The sequence below is a fragment of the Helianthus annuus genome, chromosome 7 (genome assembly GCF_002127325.2).
Source record: "Helianthus annuus cultivar XRQ/B chromosome 7, HanXRQr2.0-SUNRISE, whole genome shotgun sequence".
In the NCBI taxonomy this organism is placed as follows: domain Eukaryota; kingdom Viridiplantae; phylum Streptophyta; class Magnoliopsida; order Asterales; family Asteraceae; genus Helianthus; species Helianthus annuus.
In genome coordinates this window covers 87719339-87744976 of record NC_035439.2, presented here as the reverse complement: position 1 = coordinate 87744976, position 25638 = coordinate 87719339, and the positions used below count along the sequence as shown (strand labels likewise).

Below are 25638 nucleotides of genomic sequence, written 5' to 3'. Positions count from 1 at the left end.
TTCGAGGGTTATAAATGTCAACGAAGGGTAAATATACTGTATAGTAACCCTAAACGATGCTCGTACCTTCAAACGAATAAATCATGGATCGTACGGAGCGAAACACGGAAGAAAGTGAGAGATTACAAAGCTACAGGGGTTAATTGTGTCAACATGTTTAATTATACCTCTGAGTGACCCTTTGACGAACCCGAGGCTTTGTAACAGTAAAATATACTCACTAGAATATACTATATAAATTTCGCGAAGTTCCGTTTTAAAACGAGAAAGTTATGATCAAATTCGTAAGAGAGGGATTAAAAGCGTCAGCAATAAAAGTTAAGACTTTTCGGATAATAATTAAACTAACCGGGGACTTAACAGCGCGGGTAAAAGGCACGCGGCCCTTAACGGTAAATAATCGAGGGCCAAATCGCAAAGTTACCCCTTCAAAACCGAAAGGTTAGGCTATTAATTACCAAAGATTTGGTCAATGATTATAAAAGATATAGAAATCTTGAAAATCAAGCCTAACGCGGGCCGCGTAAAGGTTATGCATGAGTTGATGCGGGCCGCGAGCCACCTGCAGATACGCGTTCTGACTTAAGAATTCAGGCGGCCCGCGTACAAGTTGCCTGATCTCTTATGCGGGCCGCGTGAGAGTCCCAGATGGAGAAACTTTGGACAGACTTGTTGTTTGAAGTTGTGAACGATCATATGGGCAATAAATGAAGCATGGGCGCCCTCTACATGCCCCCTAGCACCTAGGGCCACCTGCTGAACATCCATGATGCTTTGTAGGATGAGTTGTGATGACCCTAAGCCTCATTTTTCACTATAAAAGCCAATGCATTGCGCATAAGTGAAACACACCTCAAAACCTGCCTTCTGATCATTCTTGGAGCTCTCAAGCATTCCTCTATCATTCTAAGTCGTGCACCAAGCTTCTGTAAGTTGCCAAACCCTTTGTGGTTTCATTTTTCCATAGTTTTAGCCTAAAAGTCAATCTGTCGTAACTAACGATTCACTTTGCGATAAATCACGAATGGTCCAGTGGTTTGTCGAATCAAAGATAGTTATATGATGGTAATCATGTGGGCATTAAACCCCTAAAAGGGCACCCTCTGATTCCCACTCTAACTAGTCCGAATGTCGAGTCAAACGTGCTTAAAAAAAGTCAACAGAAATGTCATTTTGCGATTTCTTGCATAATCTGTAATGTAGATGATATGTAACCTGTTTGAACACTCATAAAACATGATAATAAGTATATAAACTAGTCCAAGCTTGTTTGATCCGACCATTTTCTGTTTTGACCCGGTTCGGAGCCGAAAGTCGCAAAAGTTTGACTTTTGCATTGACTACAGTTCTGACCCGTTAAAGTTTGATATAGATATGCCTTAGGACTCTCTTAGGACCAGGTTACATGATGGTATAAACCTCTGTGACCGGTTCGTTGTTTGTCCGAGTCTTTTACACATTTCCGTTAAATGCTTAAAAGTTGACCGTAACGCCCTTTTTAAATTAAAACGAGAATTTCGAACATGTGAAAGGATCATGACCTTGGTTACTGATATCTAAGCATGTCCCTAAAATTTCGTATCAATCCGAGGTCCAGAATAGGAGTTATGCTAAATAGCGCAAATTGCGAAACTTTAGTAATTAAATAGCGCAATTAGCATAACGCCTATCTAAACCGGATTTCGACACCAAACCTTTTACTCACTGATGTAAAATAATATTTTGGGATTTTTACAGATTTTTAATTATTTTTAACCTGCTCATAACCTACGGTTATGGCAACGGTTCGGTAAATACCGAATATACCCTTTTCGGCCATAACTTGAGTTCTACAAGGTCTTTTGACCCGATCCCAGTTGCTACTGATTTTAAATAATAAATAAAGTATTTTAGACTTTATAAACTGTTCGGGAAACTCAGATTTCCTGTAGAACTCAGAAACCTCTTTTATAACCTTTAAAAAGACCAAAATACCCCTACGGGGCATAATATGAACTTAAACTCGTTACGGGCATTATGGAAGGTATCCTACTGATACCACAACCTCTTTAAAGCATATTGACTTAGGAAAACAGTGTAGGACTCCTACGGTTACCCATTGCGCCTTATGCGCGCACGGTTCGGCTTATGTAACTAGTTTACATAAGTTAGCCGAAACGGGTCAAACCATATTGTTTGGACCCCAAAATCCAGAGTATGATTATTATACCCATATAAAACAAGTCTTCAAACTTGTTGGGTCAAAATCACACTCCATTCACGGTTTTCGTCTTTCACGCGATTAAACCGTAATTATACTTGAAACTGACCGGTCTAAGCTACGGCTAAAAATAAAGACCCGTTAGGATTCTAATAGGTTAAATTAAACCTTCGTTCCAGATTAGGGGGCCAGTAAAAGCTATCTGCAATTTATTTCAATTAAGGAATTATACTTGCAAAGGTAAATACTTTTAACTTATTTTCCGTTATACGGGCTTGGGTTACGGTATCTAAAATACCGCTTGGTCGGGCAATTGACCCCAACTCATTAGTAGTTGGGTATTATCAATGTGGCCCGTTTAAAAACTTGTTTTGTTGACTTAACGCCTTTGGGGGCTTAATGACCATGTCCCGGATATCCTTGGCAGCATTTACGAATGGCCACGACCTTGACATCCCGGTGTAGGCGTACACCCGGCATTATGTCTATAACTATAAAAGTGTAGCCGTTGGTTACCCGCCACGGTTTTATACTATGTGGTGTGTCTATTAAACTTTAACCCGATACGACTCGGGCGACCGAACACATAGTAACATGTAATTCTTTACAAGATTTGATTATAAATTATCCCAAGTTATAAAGAGTTTGTGCCTTGAGCATTCAAACCAATTTTATTAAACATTTTTACAAAAGTGTCAGTTGGATGTATTTACCAGTGTAAACTGACGTATTTTCCCCAAAAAGACTAAATGCAGGTATTATGCGTAATTGGCTGGGATTTCTCCTTAGCATCACTAGAAGTCTCGCAAGCTTAAGATGCCTGAAGTCTGTTGAACAATACTTTTGTTATTTCTTTTTGATCCCCTGTGGATTATTATTTCAACAATGGTGCTACATTGATATTACACTTAACGTTGAAATATATTATCTTATTGCTTCCGCTGTGCATTCATATATATTGTGTGGTTTGACTATAATGTTGCCAACTACGTCACGGTAATCCCCCACCGGGCCCACCGGTGAGACACGTGGAAATCGGGGTGTGACATATATCCTACCCAATATCCTTTATAGCCCAAAAGTTATCAAAAATTTAATTTCTGTACGCCGTTTTACTCGCGATAATAATTTATCTATTGAATTTGACCCATTTGGTTTTACTTTGAAGGATCTTCCAACTGAACAAATTCTTTCGCGCCACAATAGCACAGGAGACCTTTACCCGCTCATAGCTCCTGAACTTCCTCCACAAGCCTGCTTTCTTGCTTCCGCCTCTCACCCTTGGCATGATCGTCTTGGACATCCTCGTGTTCAAGTATTAGATATTCTTAGTCGTAATTTCAATTTTCAATGTAATAAGACAAAGTCTACTTTTTGTCATTCTTGTCAGTTATCTAATAGTAAACGATTGCCTTTTTACACTTCCAATTCTTTTACTTTTGCCCCATTTGATATTATTCACTGTGATTTGTGGACATCTCCTGTGCTTAGTAAAACTGGCTATAAATACTACATGGTACTCATTGATAACTTCTCACATTTCATATAGGTTTATCCCTTAAAATATAAATCTGAAACTTTCCCAGCCTGTGTCAAATTTCATCATTTAATAGCCACACAGTTTAATCGTCCTATTAAAACTTTTCAATGTGATTTAGGGGGTGAATTTGATAACACTACTTTCAAAACCTTTGCTCACCAACACGGATTCCTTTTTCGTTTTGCGTGTCCCCAAACCTCATCTCAAAACGGCCGAGCGGAACGGATGATTTGGCATCTAAATGATATCATTCGTTCTTTGCTCATTCATGCCTCACTTCCTCCTATTTTCTGGGTGGAAGCTCTTCATACCGCAGCCTATCTACACAACATTCTCCCCACAAAATGCCTCAACTATTTCACTCCCACCTATGCCCTTTATTTACGCCATCCCACGTATGATCATCTACGTGTTTTTGGATGTGCTTGTTACCCCAACACCTCTGCCACTCAACCTCATAAGCTTCATAGCCGTTCTGTGAGGTGTATCTTTCTTGGTTACCCTCCAGACTTTCGCGGGTATCGTTGTTTTGATCCCACAATCGGTAGAGTCTATATCTCCCGGCACGTCACCTTTGACGAACATACATTTCCTTACACCATTCCTACCCCACCCACCTCCTATCAATTTCTTGACGATCCCATGCCACCTCTCTTTCAGTTTCATCAGCCCAGCCCATCATTGCCTAAACAGCCTCACCCGGCCACCATACCCTTCCCGATTACCTACACTCACCGAAAACGTCCCACATCAGCTGTTCCGGGTACTTCTGTACCATCCACAGCCCACCCAACTGTTGCCGAACAACAGCATTCTGCTGCTACGCCTCAGCAGCCAGCTCCGGCTGCTCCATTGCAGCCCGCTGCTGCTCCGCAGCCTCCCCCTTCTAACGTTCACCCGATGACCACTAGGTCCAAATCTGGTTCCCTTCCTCCAGCCCTTCACAGCCTTGTTTCGACCACTATTTCCCCTGTCCCTACCTCCTACACCATAGCCTTTGCCGATCCAAATTGGGTACATGCTATGCAATCTGAATTTATAGCTTTACATGAGAATGACACATGGGAGTTGGTGCCTCGTCCTCCTGACAGGCCTATTATCAGGTGCATGTGGCTTTTTCGACACAAGTTTAAGTCCGAAGGTTCGTTGGAACGCTATAAGGCTCGACTGGTTGTTAATGGTAAATCTCAGACAGTTGGGGTGGATTGTGATGAAACTTTTAGCCCGGTTGTTAAACCAACCACTATCAGGACGGTGCTCTCTTTGGCTATCTCACGAGACTGGCCTATCCATCAATTGGACGTTAAGAATGCGTTTTTGCATGGTACTCTAAATGAGGTTGTTTTCATGCATCAACCTACGGCTTTTGTTGACAAACGACATCCAGAATTTGTGTGTCGCCTGAAGAAATCATTGTATGGTCTTAAATAAGCACCACGGGCATGGTACACCCGTTTGGCAATTATATCCTTTCTCACGGATTTCGTAGCAGTGCTTGTGATAATTCATTGTTTATCTATCATTGTGGGTCAGAGACTGCTTATTTATTGTTGTATGTTAATGATATTGTTGTCACAGCCTCTACTATCACTTTGTTACAGGAGATCATCCATACTCTGTCTCGGGAAATTGTTATGACAGATTTGGGCCACTTGCATCATTTTTTGGATATCAAGGTTACACGACAGCCCAATGGTTTATTTTTGTCCCAAGAACCATATGCTAAAGACATCATCTCTCGGGCGTCCATGTCCAATTGTAAGTCGTGTACTACTCCGGTTGACTTATCAGCGAAACTCAGTGCCACAGATGGTGCACCTTTTTCCGACCCTACTTTGTATCGGAGTTTAGCGGGTGCTTTACAGTACCTGACATTTACATGCCCAGATATCTCTTATGCGGTCCAACAGATATGTTTGTTTATGCATGATCCTCGTGACCCACATTTTGCATTCCTGAAGCGTATTATTCGTTATCTTCAGGGGACTTTGGCCTATGGATTACGTATAATGAAGTCTGGTACAGATTCATTGATTGCTTATTCCGATGCTGACTGGGGTGGTTGCCCCGATTCGCGCCGGTCTACAAGTGGGTATTGCGTTTTTCTCGGTGATAATCTTATCTCATGGTCTTCGAAACGACAACCCACCATCTCTCTTTCGAGTGCTGAAGCAGAATATCGAGGCGTTGCAAATGCTGTTGCTGAAGCTACATGGATTCGGAACTTGTTACTTGAGCTGCGTACACCTTTGCAGAAGGCTACTATCATTTACTGTGATAATGTTTCAGCTGTGTATCTCTCTGACAACCCGGTCCAACATCAGCGAACTAAGCACATTGAGATTGACATCCATTTTGTTCGTGAAAAGGTTCGAGTTGGACATATTCGAGTTCTGCACGTTCCTTCATCTCTCCAGTATGCAGACATTTTTACCAAAGGCATCTCCAAGCAGTTGTTCAAGTCTTTTCGTACCAGTTTGAACGTCTGTCCTACGCCCGTTCAAACTACGGGGGTGTCTTAGCCGATAATTGTGAAGATAATTATGTGTATTATTATTAGATAAATATTTTATAGAATTAAGTTTATCTTTTCCAAAAATACAGCTAGGGTTGTTTTGTATTCTGCTCTATATAAGGAGCCTTTGTTGATCAATAATATTCATTCACAATTCATACCATAAACACTTTTAGTATATCACCTATTTATGCTTTCTCTTTATAAGACCTGTTCGAATTGCATAAAGGGATCAGAGGTTAAAAAGCAACTCGTACAAACCGTGATTCTTTTGGCTTGCTGGCTGATTTGGCGAACTCGTAACAAGATGGTCGTTGGAGAGATTTTTGGCTTAACTGAAATCACTTAGAGATACCTACAGGTAAAGAGCCGCTCAAGGATTGCGCCGCTCGAATGGGAGCAGTGGTGTATTTTTTGTTTTTTTTAGCAATATGTAAATTCGGGTTGACCTTTGTGTCTGTTGGTTTGCTGTATGTTTATTGAGTAAATTGTCATTTTAGTCTCTAAGTTTTGGTCCAAATTGCCATTTTAGTCCAAATAGTATTTTTTTTTCTTCACTGGGTCCCTGACTTTTTCATTTTCTTGCTATTTTGATCACATTGCCTAACTCAGTCTAAAAATCTGATTATAACCAGGAGTATTTTTGGCATAACTGTTGTGTAGTGATAACCAGGGGTAGTTTACAACATAATTTATAAACCTCATAATAATTTAATGCCAAAAATACCCCTGATTATAACCTGGTTTTTAAACTAAGTTAGACAATGTGATCAAAATGGAAAGAAAAAAAGAAAAGTCAGGGATCCAGAGGAGAAAAAAAAAAACTATTTGGATTAAAATAACAATTTAAACAAAAACTCAGAGACTAAAATGACAATTTAATCTATGTTTATTGGTTTCAATAAAATAGCCTTTCAAAAAAAAATATAACAATCAGAAGCCCCTAATGTTTGGACCATATTTATTTTGCTTTAAATGTAGTGATCATATCATCTCGTCTTACTAATTTTGGTAGTAATCACACATATTGTTTCGTTTCATTAATCTTGGTCATGAACACCACTTTATCTTCTTATAGATATACATACAAATCAGCCCATATAAGTGTTCGCAAGATTACAATGACACGCAGAAATGAAAGTAATAAAAGTGTTAGTATCCGTTCTAGCAAACCTTTAGATAAAACTCATATGAGAGAAAATTTATTATAATATTAAAAGTTTTTTTAAACATTACAAATAAACCTTTATTTATAGGCTAGTCTACTAGCTTACACATTGAATTCAGTCAAAGTAACTGACACATTAACTAGAGACATAATTGAGATAATAGACCATAATCGATATGTTACGTCGGTCGACATAAGCTACTCTCTAGACTTAATTTAAATAAATAATAAAAACCAATATTATAAAATAAAAATAAACTATTAAAATAAACTATCACCAGTTCACACAAATAAGTCGGCTTTTCGAGTTATCGGCCCCGCATCAGGTACACAAGAACACTTGCTCATTAGAGAAATCTATAATTTAAAAACATCATTTTTAGACGTCCTTTTTGCCTAAGTTTTTAAATTGGAAAGCGAGTTAAATGCCATTTTAGTCCTTGTGGTTTGGGAAATTTTGTCAGTTTAGTCTAAATGTTTCATTTTTCTCCTGTGGGTCCAAAAAGGTTTCACTGTTGCCATTTAAGTCCACTGGGTTAACTTCATCCATTTTTTCTGTTAACAAGAAAAGCAATTCGGTCATTTTATATGGCTGAATTGTCCTTCTAGTTAACAGAATTACATGAAAAATGACCGAATTGCTCTTCTCGCTAATAGGAAAAATGGATGAAGTTAACCCAGTGGACTAAAATGGCGACGGTGAAACCTTTTTGGACCCATAGAGGAGAAAAATGAAACCTTTGAACGAAATTGGCAAAATGGGCTAATGACATGGAAAACTTCCTCTAAAGAAAGACCCATCTCGATTTTGAACTTTATTCTTTAAAACTTTGTTTTATAAAAAAAAAAAAAAATTATTTAGCTTGGATTCATTTATAGAAAACACATTCAAAAGTAATTATCTATTCTACAACTTTTTGCATCATATTTCACGTTCATGGTTTAGACTAGGGGGTGTTTTGGCTCTTTAACGTCGGGTGCTCCACCCCGGGTTGGTATTTTGGTGGGCGTTGCCCGTTTGGCGTGGCAATAGTGCTTGGCGTGGGGCGCTGGCCTGGGATGACGTATCTGGCAATAGTTGGCTGGGTGTTGATGGCCGTTAAGCTAGCCCCTTCCACAACGCCCGTCTGGCCACGCCTCTTCCACACCCCACTTTTTTGGGTGTGGACTGGTGAAGCCCACACCTGCCACGTGTCAAGCAATGCCCCCAACCCAAGCCCCTCCACACCCCATAGTCTTAGTTATTATTGAACGGCGTTTGTATTTTTCTTTGGATGCACGGCCAACTGTTGTAGCAACATGCTATTTTTACAGGTTCAACTGCCTCAACAAGAAACACTCGAATCCACAAACTAACAAAATCCAAGCGGCAACATAGTTGTATCCAAGGTTTAAAAGAATGGAATCGAGCCTCGAGGCGTTTTCCTTCGCCTCCTAAATGGAATTAAAAAATAGATATAAAAATTATATATCTTATAAAAAAATTGACACTAAACGTCTAAAACATCAAAAACACACAACCCCATGAGGCACACGTTTTTTTACCGCCTCAGCCCTTAAAGGTGTACGTACAAACATAACCCATGAGGTACCGCTTCATACACTTATATCTATTCATATTATTCTACATTAGACATTTAAACAATTTACAGTTTCAATTCTCAAAGGGAAGCAGGTGCATTTTACACAACATTAAGGGAGCTGAAAGCTTTGCAGCGTCTTTAAAGGCCATTGAACATAATCAGAAACAAATTAACGCAAGAGGCGCATAACGGCAATGTTTTTGTAATAAATCTGCTTAACTAATCACCGGAAACATTTACTAATCTATTCTTCTTGTTCTTCTTCATCACCGCTACTCCCTCCAAACATTGACGCCATTTTCATGGCAAAATTCGCAGCCATTTCCCGTCTTTGGAAATCAGGCATCAACCTCAAACTGTCGCGCATACTTCCGATCTCAGACAATAACTGTTCCATATCCTCGAGTTCGAAATGCGTATCACCTTCGTCGGCTTCTTCATGTGCTTCGGGTGTTTCCTTTTCTCTTTCGGTTTCGATTTCTTCTTGTGATTGTGATGTTGATGGCTGTGTATCTATGTTAACTGGTCTTTTGTTATTGAGATCTGGTCCTGTATTGTCGTTGGTTGCGGAAACCCATGATACGTCTGTATCGTCCCATGGTTCTACAGATCCAGCTGATAAGACTTCGTACTCGAATTCGTAATTCTGTTCTTCATCCGATGAATCTGGAATTGGGGAACGAGAAAAAGTAAAACGTAGAAAAGTTCATGGTTGTAAAAATCGCTAGACGCTAATTGGGGTGGGGTAATGACTAGCGATTTATCGAGATTAATAAGGATTAATCGGATTGGAATTTTATATGTAATTTTCAAACTTATAAATATACATACACAAAATAATTCAAAATTTTATATATAATTTTTCAAACTTATTACTCGGAATGGATTAATAAGTATGAATTTTAAGTACTTCAAAGAGTTTGACCACTTTTGAAGGACTTAGCTGGAAATTTGACCGATTACCGATTTTAGGTCCAACCAGGTGAAATTTAATCGGTAAACTACCGATTATTACCTATTAAAGATTTTTCAACACTTCTAAAGTTGCATTGTAAAGGAGAAAATTTTGACCCATATACTTATACTTGTATTGATTTGGGGTTGACTTTAATCTGGGTCAAATACGTGAAATAAAAAAAAAAAAAATAGGACCTTAAAAAGAGACGGGAAGAAAGTGTTTTTATTTGCATAAAAAAATTAAAACTTCCTAAATCATGTTATTCGAAAAAATTAGATTACTACTGAAACAATATTTTGTTTGCAATCATACTCGACACACTAATATTACACAAATAAATTAATCAAATAGTGTTTCAAGTCAAGTCAAGTCAACTCATCCCGACCCCTACCAAAAGACTACATATTTTGACCCGTTACCCAACCAGCCTATCTGGTCAGTATTGCCAACTCTATAATAAAATACCAAAAATGTATACTAACCTTCTTGTTCAGGTAACGTAGGTTGATTTATAGTATCACCGGATTTCAACACCATTCCAGGCCACATATGAGCAGATAGAGCCCCGAGAAGTCGTTCAACACCTTGTGAATCACCATCAACCGACAAACCTGAAACGAAATTTCTTAAACTTGAAGTAAAACCTAAAAGATTAAACTTAGAAAAATATCATTTTATCAGATTTTTACATTTGTCAAATCGAGGGTTTGATGCGCAAGCTTCGATATATTCTATGTTATGCTCCAAGCACCATTCCATACAAGACCGCTTAACATCCGTTGAAGACTCTTCGTCTCCAAGTAAACTACTTCCTTCGGTTTCGGAAATACCACATTCCGATGACTCATCGAGATTTAGTAGATGTCTTCGGTATTCGATATGGGCTGAATGACCCGGAACAAGATCCGCTTTGTTCCCAATGCATAACAAGATGTCGAAGTTCTGGATATCGTTGCAGGAAACCCATTTCTTAAGTTCGGAAAACGAAGACATCTGCATGCAGTTATAAACTTTTTATCATGCTTATGATTAGAAATATAGCGTACGATCGTATGGGTAGAGTTAAGCGATGCTAACGTTATTCAGGTCGAAAACCATCACTAGGGCGGCTACTTGATTAAGCATTGGTGTCCCGGTGATTGAAAATTCGTTAAATAAATGAGCCATCCACATGGAGACATCGGCTGTGTAATACTTTGTGTTAATTGTCCACCTGCAAGTTAACAGAAAGACGAACAATTTAAAGAAAAATAAAATTTACAATGTAAATGTACATGCTTTGTATAAGTTACGTTACCTGTAAGCAAGAATGTCTGAGGACGAGTCCAAATCATCTTCAAAATCTATAGATAGTAATCCTACAACACGCAAGTGGATATGTTGTTTAGGAAAGGAACTAAGAAGTAAGAACTGAGCAAATTATACAAATTTATATGAAAAATATCAATTATGGCCATATAGATAGAAATCCATACACTTTGTAATGCAAAAACTCAATCTTAACAGTGACACTTCTGGACATAGTTATTTAGGATTCTCTTTTTTTTTGGGGTTATTGGATTTTATCACCCTCAACTATCGGCCTTTGGCCGTTGCCACCTGCAACTAACACTTTGACACTCGGCACCCCCAACTTGACTTTTTGTTTGCACTGGCACCACTCAGTTAAATCTGCTCTAACTTGGTTAGTAATTTGTCTGACGTGGCACCATTTTGATGACGTGGCTTTTTTATCCTTCATGGCCTGTATGAATATCACGTGACATGTAACGTAACTGACTATCCTCAGGCAATCCCCTGCATCACCACCAACATCCACCAATCGTTCAACACCCTTAAACCCATCGTAACCTTCCAGAATCGCCTTCATAAACGGAACAGATATCCCGGACATTGCCTTCTGCATCATCTCGTTCATCTCCAGTTTCCTCCCGTACATGTCGTACGCCGTCTCACCGTCGTTTGCCTTCACGAAAGGCTCTGTCGATGAATCAACCACTGCCTTGTGCACCATCGTCCACGCCTTCCTCAACCTCATCTCAAACTTTACCAACTTCACTAATAGTAACCTAAACTTCACGAGATTACAAAATTTCCCAAACCGAAACGCTAACCCAAAACCTAACTGTCACAATTTCTTTGTCGGAAACACCAGTAGAAACAGAGCTTCATAACATCAAAAAAACGATTAGTTTCACACCGGCCAATTCCGTTCTATTAGCCGAGATTGATATGATTTCCATATTATTGTGATTATATTGTATTTATGTACAGAATATAGTTTCCATGTTTAGTGCTAGGGTTAGTTCCTATTTAAAGGGACTCTTTGTATTCAATTGATTCATTCAGAAAATAATACAATCAGCACTTTTATGGTATCAGAGCTTCGGCTCTTCTACCTTCGATCCTTCCTGTCTTTTCAGTAAGAGCTTCGGCTCTTCTCTTTCGTTTTTTTTTCCGATCCAAACCCACCCCTGCACTTCTACATGGCCGGCGAAGATAAAACTGACAATCCGCCACCCCCGTCTGATAAACTCACAAAACCCCTGCACCCCGCGTACTCAGTTACCAATGTCCAATCCAAGATACGTACCCTTGATGGTACTAAGGTCACGTATACCTCTTGGGTTAAACTCTTTAACCTTCATGCCGTCGCCTATCAAGTCATTGATCACATTGACAACACCGATCCACCAGAAGACACAGCACCCGAGTATCAATCCTGGAAGGAACTAGACGCCTTGGTCCTTCAATGGATACTCAGCACGGTTTCTGATAACCTGCTGCCCCGGGTCATGGATAATACCACTACTGCTCGTCAGGCTTGGTTGAAATTGGAGAAAATCTTCCTCAGTAATAAGAAGGCAAGGGCTGGGGCGCTTGAAACAAAATTCTGTAACCTAACTTTGGCCGCCTGTTCGTCCTTGGACGACTATTGTGAGCGCCTCAAAGACCTTGCCAATCAGTTGGAGGATGTGGACCACCCGGTTACTGAAGAAAGGTTGGTGTTACAACTTGTTCGAGGGCTGCCCGCGGAGTATGACACAACCGCATCACTTATCAATGCCAATAATGCCGACTGGGATCTTGCTAGAAGTATGTTGGAGGACGAAGTTATTAGACAAGAAGCACGCCAGAAGAATACTCAATCTGTTCTTGTTGCCACCAACCAACACCAACCCTCCCACAACCAATACCCATCGAACTCTACCACCGGATCTCAATCCTATAACTCCTCACAACAGCAGCCCTATTACAATCGGTCCCGTGGCCGAGGACGTGGCCGAGGGCGTGGAACTCGTGGACGCGGCTCCGGCCGTGGTCAATCCTCTTCGTCACCTAATTGGGCACCTCCCAACTTCTCCTACCCGCAATGGGCTTGGTGGAACACTCCACCTTGCCCATACCCGACTCAACCCCCTACAATCCCCCGCCCCATACTCGATGCCCACTAATCAGCCCCCATCGGCCCATTACACATCAGCCCAACACCCACATATGACCCCGCCTTCCTTCGGGCCGGCCCAAAACCCAACAGCCCCATACCCACCTGGCTTCGCTCCTCAGGCCCACGTTGCTACCAACCAGCCCACCGGTTTTAACCCCCTGTGCGGCTGTGCCCATCTGATCTAAATGCAGCCTTCTCCTCAATGCAGCTCAACTATGACCCGAACCAGATCATGGACACTGGAGCTACGGGGCACTCCACTGATGAACCAGGTATGATCAAAATCCCTAACTCTTTTCCTGTTTGCAGTAAAATATTGGTCGGTAATGGCGCGTTTTTGCCCGTTCAAGGGTCTGGAACAGGCTATTTAACCTTACCCAACCGTACCTACATCCTACCCAATATCCTTTACTGCCCTCAAATTATTAAAAAGCTTATCTCTGTTAGACGGTTTACTCGTGATAACAGTGTTTCCATTGAATTTGACCCCTTTGGTTTTTCTTTGAAGGACCTTCGAACTGGGCGTCTTCTTTCCCGCCACAATAGCACAGGGGACCTCTATCCAGTCACACCACCGGAACTTCCCTCACAGGCCGCTTTTATCGCTTCTACATCCCTTCCATGGCATGATCGTTTGGGCCACCCCGGCGCTCAAGTCTTGGATGTCCTCAGTCGTCATTCTCAGTTTAAATTTTCTTGTAATAAAAACAAATCGTCTAGTATTTGTCATTCTTGTCAGCTTTCTAATAGCAAACGTTTACCTTTTTATGCATCAAACTCTTTTACCTTTTCACCTTTTGATATAATTCATTGTGATCTTTGGACTTCTCCTGTGTTAAGTAAGTCCGGATATAAATATTATATGGTTTTGATTGATAATTTTTCACACTTTATCTGGGTGTACCCTTTAAAATATAAATCCGAAACATTCTCTACATTTGTCAAATTTCACCGCCTAATTGCCACACAATTTAACAGAAACATTAAAACCTTTCAATGCGACCTTGGCGGTGAATTTGACAACAACGCTTTTAAAACCTTTGCCCAACAACACGGTCTGGTTTTTCGTTTTTCCTGTCCTCAGACGTCTTCCCAAAACGGCCGTGCCGAGCGTATGATTCGTCGCCTAAACGACATCATCCGCGCTCTACTTATTCACGCCCATCTCCCACCTAGTTTCTGGGTTGAAGCCCTACACACCGCTGCCTATCTCCACAACATTCTTCCCACCAAACGCCTTAACTTTTACACACCCACATATACCCTCTATCTTCGCCACCCTACATATGACCACCTTAGGGTGTTCGGATGCGCCTGCTATCCGAACACGTCCGCCACCCAGCCACACAAACTTCACCAGCGGTCCATCCGGTGCATCTTCCTCGGTTACCCACCAGACTTTCGTGGGTACCGGTGCTTTGACCCCACCACCGGGAAGGTTTCTATCTCCCGGCACGTTACCTTCGATGAAACCACGTTCCCATATACCATTCCTACATCCACCTCTTCCTACGGTTTCCTCGATGACTCTGCTCCTATCGGATTTAATTTTTCTCGTCCTTTGACCCAACTCCACTCACCAACACCCCCAACCCATGTGCTACGGCCCACCTCCACCTCCTCTTTTCCCTTCACTTATTCCCGCCGCCCTCGTCCAGCCCAACAACCCCCTGTTTCTCAGCCTGCCCCTACGGCCCAGACCCATTCTCACACCCCCCCAAACTCACTACAGCCTCCGGTTCCACCGTCATCCCCTGCCCCACAGCCACCAAATCCGCCAGCTGTCCCACAACCGCCTGTCCATCCACCACCCTCTCACCCGATGGCAACCAGATCAAAAACCGGTAGCCTAAAGCCACCCTTATACAACCTTACCACCACTCACCTATCACCTGTCCCTAAAACCTATCACCAGGCCTTCACCGACCCGAACTGGCTGCGCGCCATGCAGGCTGAATATACTGCTTTACAGGAAAATGAGACATGGGATTTGGTCCCTCGACCAGCTGATAGACCTGTTATCAGATGTATGTGGCTCTTTCGCCACAAATTTAAATCAGATGGATCGCTTGAAAGGTATAAGGCGAGATTGGTTGTTAATGGGAAATCACAAACCGTGGGCATTGACTGTGCGGACACTTTTAGTCCGGTTGTAAAACCTGCCACGATTCGCACCGTGTTATCTCTTGCCGTTTCTAAATCATGGCCCATCCATCAGTTGGATGTCAAGAACGCGTTTTTACATGGCCACCTTAATGAAACGGTCTTTATGCATCAGCCGCCAGGGTTTGTTGATAAACGATTTCCGGGTTTCGTGTGTAGATTGAAGAAATCTTTATACGGCCTTAAACAGGCCCCACGTGCTTGGTACACAAGGTTTGCAAACTATATCTTATCCCACGGGTTTAAGAGCAGTGCGTGTGACAATTCCCTTTTCATATACAGTAGCGGCCAGGAAATTGCATATCTTTTGTTATATGTCGATGATATTGTCCTCACAGCTTCCTCTGACAAGTTGCTGCACGACATCATTCAGACACTCTCACGAGAGTTTGCTATGTCTGATCTGGGTACATTGCATCATTTCTTGGGTATTCGAGTCACACGCCAAGCCAATGGCCTATTTTTGGACCAGACACAGTATGCCAAAGACATCATTGCTCGGGCTAACATGACATCTTGTAAGCCCTGTGCCACTCCAGTTGATCTCTCGTCTAAATTAAGTGCCACGGATGGTCCTCTGTTTCATGATCCAACTCTTTACCGCAGCCTTGCGGGAGCTCTTCAGTACCTCACTTTTACCCGTCCGGACCTATCTTATGCGGTACAACAGATTTGTTTATTTATGCACGAGCCTCACGATCCTCATTATGCATTCATGAAGCGCATACTTCGGTACATTCAGGGGACTTTGGACTATGGCATCCGCATGACACGATCCAATACACAATCATTGGTTGCCTACTCCGATGCTGACTGGGGCGGGTGCCCGGATTCTCGTCGATCCACGAGTGGTTATTGTGTGTTTCTGGGAAATAATTTACTGTCTTGGTCCTCTAAGCGCCAGCCCACTGTTTCGCGTTCCAGTGCAGAGGCTGAATACCGAGGTGTTGCGAACGCCGTTGCTGAAGTCACTTGGTTACGCAACTTACTTCTTGAGCTACATGTACCCCTCCTACAGGCTTCGGTCGTTTTTTGTGATAATGTCTCTGCGGTGTATCTGTCTGACAATCCTGTCCAACATCAGCGTACAAAGCATATAGAAATCGATATCCATTTTGTTCGCGAGAAGGTCCGCCTAGGACATGTCCGGGTTTCTCATGTCCCTGCTCCGTTTCAGTATGCAGATATATTTACTAAAGGACTATCTCGGCAGCTTTTTCAATCGTTTCGATCCAGTTTGACCGTTTGCCCACGGATCGTTCAAACTGCGGGGGAGTATTAGCCGAGATTGATATGATTTCCATATTATTGTGATTATATTGTATTTATGTACAGAATATAGTTTCCATGTTTAGTGCTAGGGTTAGTTCCTATTTAAAGGGACTCTTTGTATTCAATTGATTCATTCAGAAAATAATACAATCAGCACTTTTACGTTCATCGATCAATCCACCGGCCAATTCCGTTCCGTCTAGCTCGTACGGCAACGGCTACAGGTACATTACGTTCTGAATCAGCTCGTACACTAAAACAGAGCTTCAAAACATCAAAAAAACGATTAGTTTCAGATCTAGAACGTGTACAGATCCTCCAGCAATGGATCTGCTTAACTACGACGGAGAAATTGTTGAAATATTATCTGCCTGAGCTGAACATACCGGCACTTACTACACCTAACCATTTTGTTGGCCGGAAACGTTCGAATCCAGCACCGCCGTTAATGAAGATGAAGAACCGGTGAGTATTTTGTGGCTGGAAAGGGGAGGAAGAGGGAGACTTTTAAGGGGGTGCTAGGTAATTATATCCACCTAGGATAGGGATTGACACATAAACAAAAAAACCTAACTAAGTTAGTGCTCAGTTAACAGTTTGGTGCCAGAACACATAAAATGTTAAGTTGGGGGCGTCGGGCGTCAAAGTGTTAGTTGGGGGTGGCAGCGGCCGATGGCCGATAGTTGAGGGTGATAAAATCTAATAACCCTTTTTTTTCAACCAAACGAAACCAGCATGTAAAGTTTTTCTCCTCTAACAAAATAAATAAATCACGCACAAGACATAAATTTGTATAGTTGTATGCAATTATCTGTATTGATATAAACATAACATGGTAAAACTAGATTAACCGATGTTTGTTATGTTACTTTAAATTTTGTAATTTTACACCCCACAACCAAAGAAAAGCACACATCTAACTTCTTAGCACCAATCGAGTAATCTTTCAACTTAAATTGGATGAATCATCATTTGAGATTTGAGAATTGAGAAGAGATTGATGACTAATAGCAAGTTAGCAACCACAAAATGAAAATGTATAGAATAAATCTAGAGCTACAAACTAAAAATCATGTCAATTTAATCTTAAAAATTATTAGATTTTTTTTGAATGGCCAACTAAATCACCGGAGAAGCATCCTGGGATGCCCTCAATCGAGCAATGCATCCCCCCCTCTGTAACGGTCAAGTTGGATGCATACCCGAGCCAATAAGCCACCAGTTCCAGGGAAAACCCGTCAGCTCGAAGGCCCACTACGCTAAAACCCGGTTCGGCTCAGTTTCGAACTAGCAATCATCAGAATCAAAAGTTAGTACTATTCGACAGCAAATGTCAACATGCACTTGTTATTTTAAACAAGAGGCAATTAAATCACAAAATTAGGGTTCCTCGAAACTAATCAAATTCGTCAAAATTATGAGCGAACAAAATTCACTTCGCAGGCTTTCTTATACCAGTTCTAAATGTCCCATTCGACAAGCAAACAAAAGTTTGCCTACGTAACCTATCTTAATATATATCAAACATGAAAGACTTTAACTTGTATGCAACTATCTATATCCATATAAAGTTTATATATGGTAAAACTAGATAACCTATGTTTGTTATGTTAACTTGATTTTCTTTAGTTTTACACCCCACATCGAAAGAAAGGCATAACTGCATAAATCTAACTTCGTAGCACCAAATGAAAATTATTTCAACTTAAATTGAATAAATCATCCTTCTTTTTTTAAATCATAAAACAGTCATATAAATATTTCGCAACAGCAAACTAATACATCGAAAAAGAAGACAAACAAGCAACAAGCTTTTTGAATAGCAAAACTAAGTCATCATTCGAGGTTGGGAAGAGACTCAGACAGACTGATGACTAAAAATCATATTCATAGTTGTCAATAGGATCGCTGTAGCGCGCTACGTAGTGTATTGGTATAGTGTCGCCATTAGGGTTGTAGCGATGCATAGCGAGAATACCAACACTTTATTATTTTTTTTGTTTTTTAATATAAATAACAATTAAATATAGCTGGATTTTATGTTTTTGTTAAATATACATGTAAAATAGCCGGGGCCGGTCTTGGGAATTCATGTACTCTGTTCGAGCTCGAAAAAACGTGTCCTTAGGCCTTAACGAAATTGGGTATTAGGCTCATTAAAGGTTTAAACCCTATGTAGCACGGGGACGCCTAATGGCAACGGGCTAATAACTAATCTAAACCATAAAAATAGTTTTGTAAGTGGGCCAATGTTGGTGTTTGTATGAGTATACCCTATTAGTTTATTTATTTTTACATTTACATATCGGACTTTTTTTTTAAATAACAGGCCCTTCGAAGTATCAGCCCCTGGCCGGTGGTCCTCCCTGCCCACCCTAAGGGCCGGCCATGAAAATAGCATATATATACCACGGTATTTTTATATAATATACATATAAATTTTTTTCGAGTGTAACGCTATTTAAAAAATAGCCGCCCACTGTTTATACAGGTAGCTTGTCGCTATTCGCCATTAACAAATATGATCATATCAATTTGAACTTGAAAACTATTCAATTTTAACTATCAGAATCAAGAACAATATTTAACAGCAACTGTCAACATGGACTTCTTTGTTACCAGATGCAATCACATGCGATACAATAAACAAATCACAAAACTAGGGTTCCTCAAAATTAATCAAATACTTCAAAACAAAATCCAGTTAATAGTAATTCCTTAAACCTAAGGATTCTGATGCAGCTAGAAACAGGCAGTAATTAAGAAACAAATGAAGTATAAAGCAAAAGAAGTTTACGAGATAAAAGGGTTCGTTTGCCGACGCCGGAGGATCCGATAACGAGTACACCGGGTCTCTTCGCCAACGAATCTCTGTCACTATCATCCATTTCTCCGAGATCCGCACCCAGATTTAAGATCGCCAAATATTGTTTTGGTTCTCAAATATTGTTTTGTTTGGGTCTCTTGGTAGATGATGAGTAAAGTGCAATTAGCTTCCCTAAGTTTTCGACATAGTCAACTTGAGTCCTCGCAACGAGTTGTTGAATGGTTGATCGTCAAATACCTTTTTCGTTGACAATATGTCCCAAGAATTGCACTTACCTCCAACGCATGAATGACTTGGGTTCTCAGAAAACTCACCACCATGAAAACTTTTCAGGGTAAAAAGTGTAGGCCCTTCATTTTTGACACATAAAAAATGATTCTTTACTCATAGTGTATCATAATCAGTCCTCAATCGTGACTACACATGTAATATAACATAACATTGTGTTGATTACGTTTAAAACAAAGCAAAATTAACATACCGTAAAAAGACTAAGGATCAATGTACAAATCATCAGGACGAACCCTCCAATAACTTCCGGCCATCTTCGTCTTTAGCTCAAAAGAAAGAAGAATCAAGAACAAAGTAATGGCTAGTGTGTAGAAGAAGCGTCAAAAAGCAAAAACGAAAGGGTTTATGGCGAGGATGATTTGTGCAATTGGGGATATAATAAATGAAATGACGAAAGTGCCCTTCGAATCAGATGGTAAAAGACTAGTTTGCTCTGGTCAACTAACGGTTGACTGACATAAAATGTTAGCAGAGACGTTATTGATCCAAATCGACAAGCACGTGGATTTGATTGTTCCATTTTGCCAAATGGAAACTCAACGTGCAATTAGTTGTTTACCACATGGACTCAAAATGTAGTTTACTCAAATTAATATTTTTAAAAATACTCACACGAAAATCACCTAAATATTCATTTTGACTCATAACTAACAAAATATCATTTGCTTTGCGAAATTATGAAAACAACCGTATGAGTTTTTTTTATTTAATTTCCAATAATATCAACCAATAACATGCCGCCGTGTCTCAACACCCTGTGCGCGCGACATTAGGCAAAATCTACGATGCCGAATTTTCTCGGCTACCGCGAATCTATGGACTAAAATCTCCTACGCCAAAGAGTTTGTTCCGCCAATGGGATCCAATTCACTACTCCATTTTGAATCTCTTGCAGGTGTTGTTACATTATCATGTGCCAGATTAAAATCTATCGCCAAATGACACATGTTGTGCCATAGTTTATTGGTAAATTTTATAATTTTCCCTTTTTCAGCCAATGAATATATATTTATGAGTAAATTATTTTTTGAGTACCTGTGTTTTAGTGGTTTTAACCACCTGAGTTCAAAATAAAAAAGTTTAACGCCCTGAGTCCTAATCGTTCATTTTATAGTGTTTTGAGTCCAGTTAAAAAAAATTGGATTCAAAAGGTTAAAAGTTGGACTCAAAATCACCCAAAAAGTTATAAAAAAAGCGTCTAGCGACTCAGGTGTTAAACATTTTGATTTTGTACTCAAATGATTAAAACGATTAAAAGATAAGAATTAAAAAGTAATTTACTCTATATTTTTATTTTTAATAAGGGATAAAATTTCGGCTGTCTTACCAAACGGACGCATATTCTTGTCCGTTTGTGATTAGCGTACGCTTAATTTAACCTAGTTTTCTTTCTCGTAAACAACGGTGATCGGTCGCAATCGCATAAACCCCAAAACCCAATATTCCTGGGGTTTAAACTTTAAACTGTAACGCACAACCCAAATTCTTCCGTCATTTTCACTTTCAATCATTAACAAAAAACGAATAAAGCGTTGTTGCCGCACAAATGCTTGTTTTGTGAAATGGGTTGAAGACCCAAATCACTTAACACCAATTACAGAATGAAAGAAACCAAATTCTGTGAAGAATTTTCGCCCAAATATTATGGGATTTGCGCCATTGGAGGAATGCTTAGTGCTGGAGCAACACATGTTGCAATTACACCACTTGATGTTCTTAAAGTTAACATGCAGGTTTCTGCTTCATGATAAATTTATGCATTTTGTTTATGTGGGATTTTTTTTTCTTCTTTGAATTTCAGTTTAGTAGTTTGTGAATTTTATATACGTTTGAGCTTGGTTAATTTGTGAACTTTCGCATGTCATGATGATTTTGTTATTATTCTTTAAATTTTAAGTCACTGTTCATGTTCCTAAAATGTTTGGGCATAAATAGCTTTGACTTTGGGGGGATACCAAAAATGAGAACCGTACCGAAAGTGCTCGGTACGTTAGTCACGGTATTTGAAGGTAAAAGGTGGGCAAAATACGGTACCATATCGAATCGGTACCGAACCGAAAGTATCGATCTCAAAAAACGTCAAAAATGGTACCGAATTGATACCGGAATTCGATTGGTACGGTACGGTTTGGGACGAATATTTTTCGTTACCCAGTGCTGATTGCTCATCCCTAGTTTTGATGTCATTAGCTAATCCTCGAATTTAATTTTGATGGGAATCGTTTGCCGTGTGTCTTATTGTACGCTATCTATGTGTATATAGAGGAGTGTTCATTTCAGAACCAATTATATGTTGCTACGGAGTAAAATGCATTTGTACCTATTATTGGAAGTTGTAGAAGTGAGTACATAAACGTCTCGTGTATCACATTTAAAGTAATACGTACAAGTGAATTATGCTGGTCTCAACACAATATTGGATCTCAACATAATATTGGTTCTGAAACGAATGTGTCCCTGTGTATCTAACTATCTCTATGTGCATAATGCACATGTGCGCTCAACAAAATAACTGGGTTAAAAGAGGGATGCGCATTTGGTACCGGGTACCGGTACCGAACTGTACCAGGTATATTCGGTACTGGTACCGGTTCCCATTTTCTTCGTTTTTCGGTACCGGTCAGGTACCGGTATTTACGGGTAAAACACCGGTAAGTACCGGTACCGGTACTGAACCGGTGTATTCGGTACCGGTACTACTTTTCCCCGTTTTTCGGTACCGGTACTAGTTCGGTACCGAATGGGTACCATGCTCATCCCTAGTTTAAAATAGAGAACCCCGAGAACCACATAAGCGGTTGTACTTTGTGCTTGTTACATATAGTGGGAGAAAGATATAAGGAGGCAGTTATGTGGTTACATAAACACCACACCACCTTATGTATCATAGCCAATGCTATATATGTGTGTGTGTGTGTGGTTCTCACAAATTTCTATTTAACCTGGTTATGTATCGAACGACACTCTGTATTGAAAACACTTATTCAACTTCCGTCACAATGTTGTATTGAATCTTTGATTGTAATGTTTCGGACTTTAGGTGAATCCGGTTAAGTATAGTAGCATTTGCACAAGCTTTACGACTCTACTGAGAGAGGGCGGGGTTTCAGCTTTCAGGAGAGGGTGGACGGGGAAATTCTTTGGATACGGTGTTCAAGGAGCTTGCAGATTCGGTCTTTATGAGTACATGAATAAGATTTACTCCAACAGTTTAAAAGAACGAAACAAGAGCCTAATCTTTTTCCTCAGCAGTGCAACTGCTGAAGTGATTGCTAATGTGGCTCTTTGTCCTTTTGAGGCCATCAAAGTTCGTGTTCAAGCTCAACCCCGTTTTGCAAAGGGTCTAGGAGACGGGTTCCCAAAGTTATATGCATCAGAAGGTCTTCGCGGGTACGAATTTTTTTAACTTTCATGTTCCTAGAGGGCTGTTTGGATTCACCTTTTAGACATCCGAAACATTGGTAATATTTATGGGTGGCAATTATGTTGGGTTGTCGGGTTGAATTGTTGAAAACGAACACGACCCATATATTTATTCGTGGGTCAAAGATATCAACCCTAATCTGGACACATAAAATCGTGTAACCCGGATAAAACGCGTTTAACCCATTTATCTAACGAGTCAAACGGGTTGTAATCAAGTTGTTAACATGTTAAATGGGTTGGCGTGTTAAAATAAATTGGCTAAACGGGTCGTAAACAGGTTAACGGATCAACTTGTTAATTAAACGGTTGACAGGTCGACCTGATTAATTAAGCGGGTTAAATAGGTGAAGCCAAACACAACCCTTTTTAAATTAAACATGTCAACCAAAACACAACCCGTTAATTAGATGCTATGCAGTTAATGTTGGTGATATATCGGCTATCGGTCCCCATGTAAAATATTGGTAACGATATCATCGGCGATATTGACCGATATTTGACCAATATATCACTGAATTGTTAGTGTTAATTTGCTATATCTAAATAAATTCTGCATGATATTAAAATTACCGATGTCCCACCGATATCTCATCGAGATAACCTAAATATCAAACATTGGTCCTTACCAATATCCGATATTTACCGCATCTTTTTTTGAATGACAAATTTCTTTTTATTCATGTCGTCTGTGGGACTTGAACCCAAGACCTCCCCCCTCCCAAGGTGTTTAAAGGCTTTGCCTTTGCCAATGGACCACCACCCCATTGGTTGATATTTTACCGCATTAACTGAATAGATTGGATGGGTAGATATGACAATCCAAAACTAATTTTTTTTTTCAAGTCTTGTTTCGGGTCATGTCAAGAATTGCCACCCTAGTTTTATTAAGTAGATTATCTCATTTTCACCATCCAGTTTAACATAATCACGTTCGGAACACACATCTAAACACTTATTTACCTTTAAACTATCAGTAAGCTAACCATACCAATTTTTTGCAGCTTTTACAAAGGGCTCGTTCCACTCTGGGGTCGTAACTTGCCATGTAATCTGCCACTATCATACGGTCAAGTCAAACCGACTAAAATAGTATCGTTTGTGCCTAATTCCTCTTGATGTTTTTGATTCTTTTGTGCAGTTTCCATGATCATGTTTTCTACTTTCGAGCACTCTGTCGATTTTCTTTACCGTAACGCAATTCAAAGAAAAAAGGAAGATTGTTCGATCACACAACAACTCGGGGTTACATGTTTAGCTGGATACGCAGCTGGATCTACCGGGAGCATTATTTCAAACCCTGCAGACAATATTGTCGCATCTCTTAATAACAATAAAACTAACAGTCTGAAGATGGTACTTTAATTTTTTTACTTGTTTATTTTTATTTTCTTATTTTCATTCGATTGGTTGTTTCTTGAAATGTAAGCAGGCCGTGAAGAAAATCGGGTTGCGGAATTTATTTACTCGAAGTCTTCCGATCAGGATCATGCTTGTCGGGCCGGTTGTGACTTTACAGTGGTTGCTCTTTGACACCATTAAGGTGTTAAGTGGCTTGTAAGTAAAGTTATTGGATATAATAACATCATTCATATTCAAGATGAATATGTGTATGATTATTGATTAAATTATCAAACTATCTGATCCAACTAGATATTTAATGTAAATTCTTGCAGACCAACAAGTGGTCACATTACAACCGAAGTAGAAGTTACCCGCGCCAAGATACAACCCGCTTAACCAAACTCTTGTTAGCGGTTCATGCTTGCAACAAGTTAACCATGTGTTTTGCTCGGTTTGGTTTCTCGTACAAATCTGAAATGTTTCATTTCGTTAGGATGTCTCGGCTTTCGAGTATGATCATGGTATGTTCATCGTCTTCTTTCCCTTTTCGTGTCTATAGCTTTTACCTACGGTTTTGTACGGTTTGGTTTGTTTTTACCCTATAAGCCGAACCATAGCAGTAGGTTTCGGGTATTGGAAATCTAAAATGACCGACGGTTATTGTTGGTTTTTGGTTAATTGTATAAAATAGTTCAGTTAACAGACCACTAGGTCTTATTTTTGTGTTTGGTCTAATTGGAAGTTTAATACAGATTTCAACTTACGAATATAGAACATTTTAGATGCATAATTATGTACTCTTAACTAAGTTTATTCATGTCTACATATGGTTTGAATGGAATGTGAATTACTATTTGTTTATCATTGTAATGTAATTAGTGTTGTCTCACATATGAAGGTATACAA

At 40.0% G+C, this 25638-nt stretch overlaps 3 protein-coding genes across 4 annotated transcripts; 2 read left to right on the top strand and 1 right to left on the bottom strand.

Moving 5' to 3' along the window:
* The first annotated feature begins 5182 nt into the window (after nucleotides 1-5182).
* On the top strand, nucleotides 5183-6262 carry LOC110883467 (uncharacterized mitochondrial protein AtMg00810-like). The gene has a single exon (XM_022131207.1). The coding sequence runs from the start codon at nucleotides 5183-5185 to the stop codon at nucleotides 6260-6262; it is 1080 nt and encodes a 359-aa protein (XP_021986899.1).
* A 2632-nt stretch (nucleotides 6263-8894) lies between these two features.
* On the bottom strand, nucleotides 8895-19853 carry LOC110886767. 2 transcript variants are annotated; one of them, XM_022134609.2, is made up of 7 exons: nucleotides 19645-19811; nucleotides 18050-18134; nucleotides 11262-11322; nucleotides 11042-11177; nucleotides 10654-10957; nucleotides 10447-10575; nucleotides 8895-9672 (listed from the first exon to the last, which is right to left on the bottom strand). In XM_022134609.2, the coding sequence occupies exons 4-7, from the start codon at nucleotides 11135-11137 to the stop codon at nucleotides 9251-9253; spliced, it is 951 nt and encodes a 316-aa protein (XP_021990301.1). In that variant the 5' UTR covers nucleotides 11138-11177; nucleotides 11262-11322; nucleotides 18050-18134; nucleotides 19645-19811; the 3' UTR covers nucleotides 8895-9250. The 2 variants fall into 2 exon arrangements, with proteins under 2 accessions (XP_021990301.1, XP_021990300.1); XM_022134608.2 differs by lacking the exon at nucleotides 18050-18134 and having other exon boundaries at nucleotides 19645-19853.
* Nucleotides 19854-21336: 1483 nt separating this feature from the next.
* On the top strand, nucleotides 21337-25494 carry LOC110886766 (mitochondrial phosphate carrier protein 1, mitochondrial). Its single transcript, XM_022134606.2, has 6 exons — nucleotides 21337-21698; nucleotides 23006-23355; nucleotides 24393-24436; nucleotides 24530-24744; nucleotides 24821-24945; nucleotides 25065-25494. The coding sequence occupies exons 1-6, from the start codon at nucleotides 21567-21569 to the stop codon at nucleotides 25126-25128; spliced, it is 930 nt and encodes a 309-aa protein (XP_021990298.1). The 5' UTR covers nucleotides 21337-21566; the 3' UTR covers nucleotides 25129-25494.
* Nucleotides 25495-25638: the final 144 nt, after the last annotated feature.

Bases quoted from the DNA above. Each gene is read 5' to 3' on its own strand.
- LOC110883467 (XM_022131207.1), top strand. From the start codon at position 5,183: ATGGTACACCCGTTTGGCAATTATATCCTTTCTCACGGATTTCGTAGC.
- LOC110886767 (XM_022134608.2), bottom strand. From the start codon at position 19,735: ATGGATGATAGTGACAGAGATTCGTTGGCGAAGAGACCCGGTGTACTC. The intron at 11,178-11,261 runs GTAACGTAACTT...GTTAACTTGCAG, and splicing joins TCAGACATTCTTGCTTACAG to GTGGACAATTAACACAAAGT. The intron at 10,958-11,041 runs GTTAGCATCGCT...AACTGCATGCAG, and splicing joins TGGTTTTCGACCTGAATAAC to ATGTCTTCGTTTTCCGAACT.
- LOC110886766 (XM_022134606.2), top strand. From the start codon at position 21,567: ATGAAAGAAACCAAATTCTGTGAAGAATTTTCGCCCAAATATTATGGG. The intron at 21,699-23,005 runs GTTTCTGCTTCA...TTCGGACTTTAG, and splicing joins TTCTTAAAGTTAACATGCAG to GTGAATCCGGTTAAGTATAG. The intron at 24,946-25,064 runs GTAAGTAAAGTT...AAATTCTTGCAG, and splicing joins ATTAAGGTGTTAAGTGGCTT to ACCAACAAGTGGTCACATTA.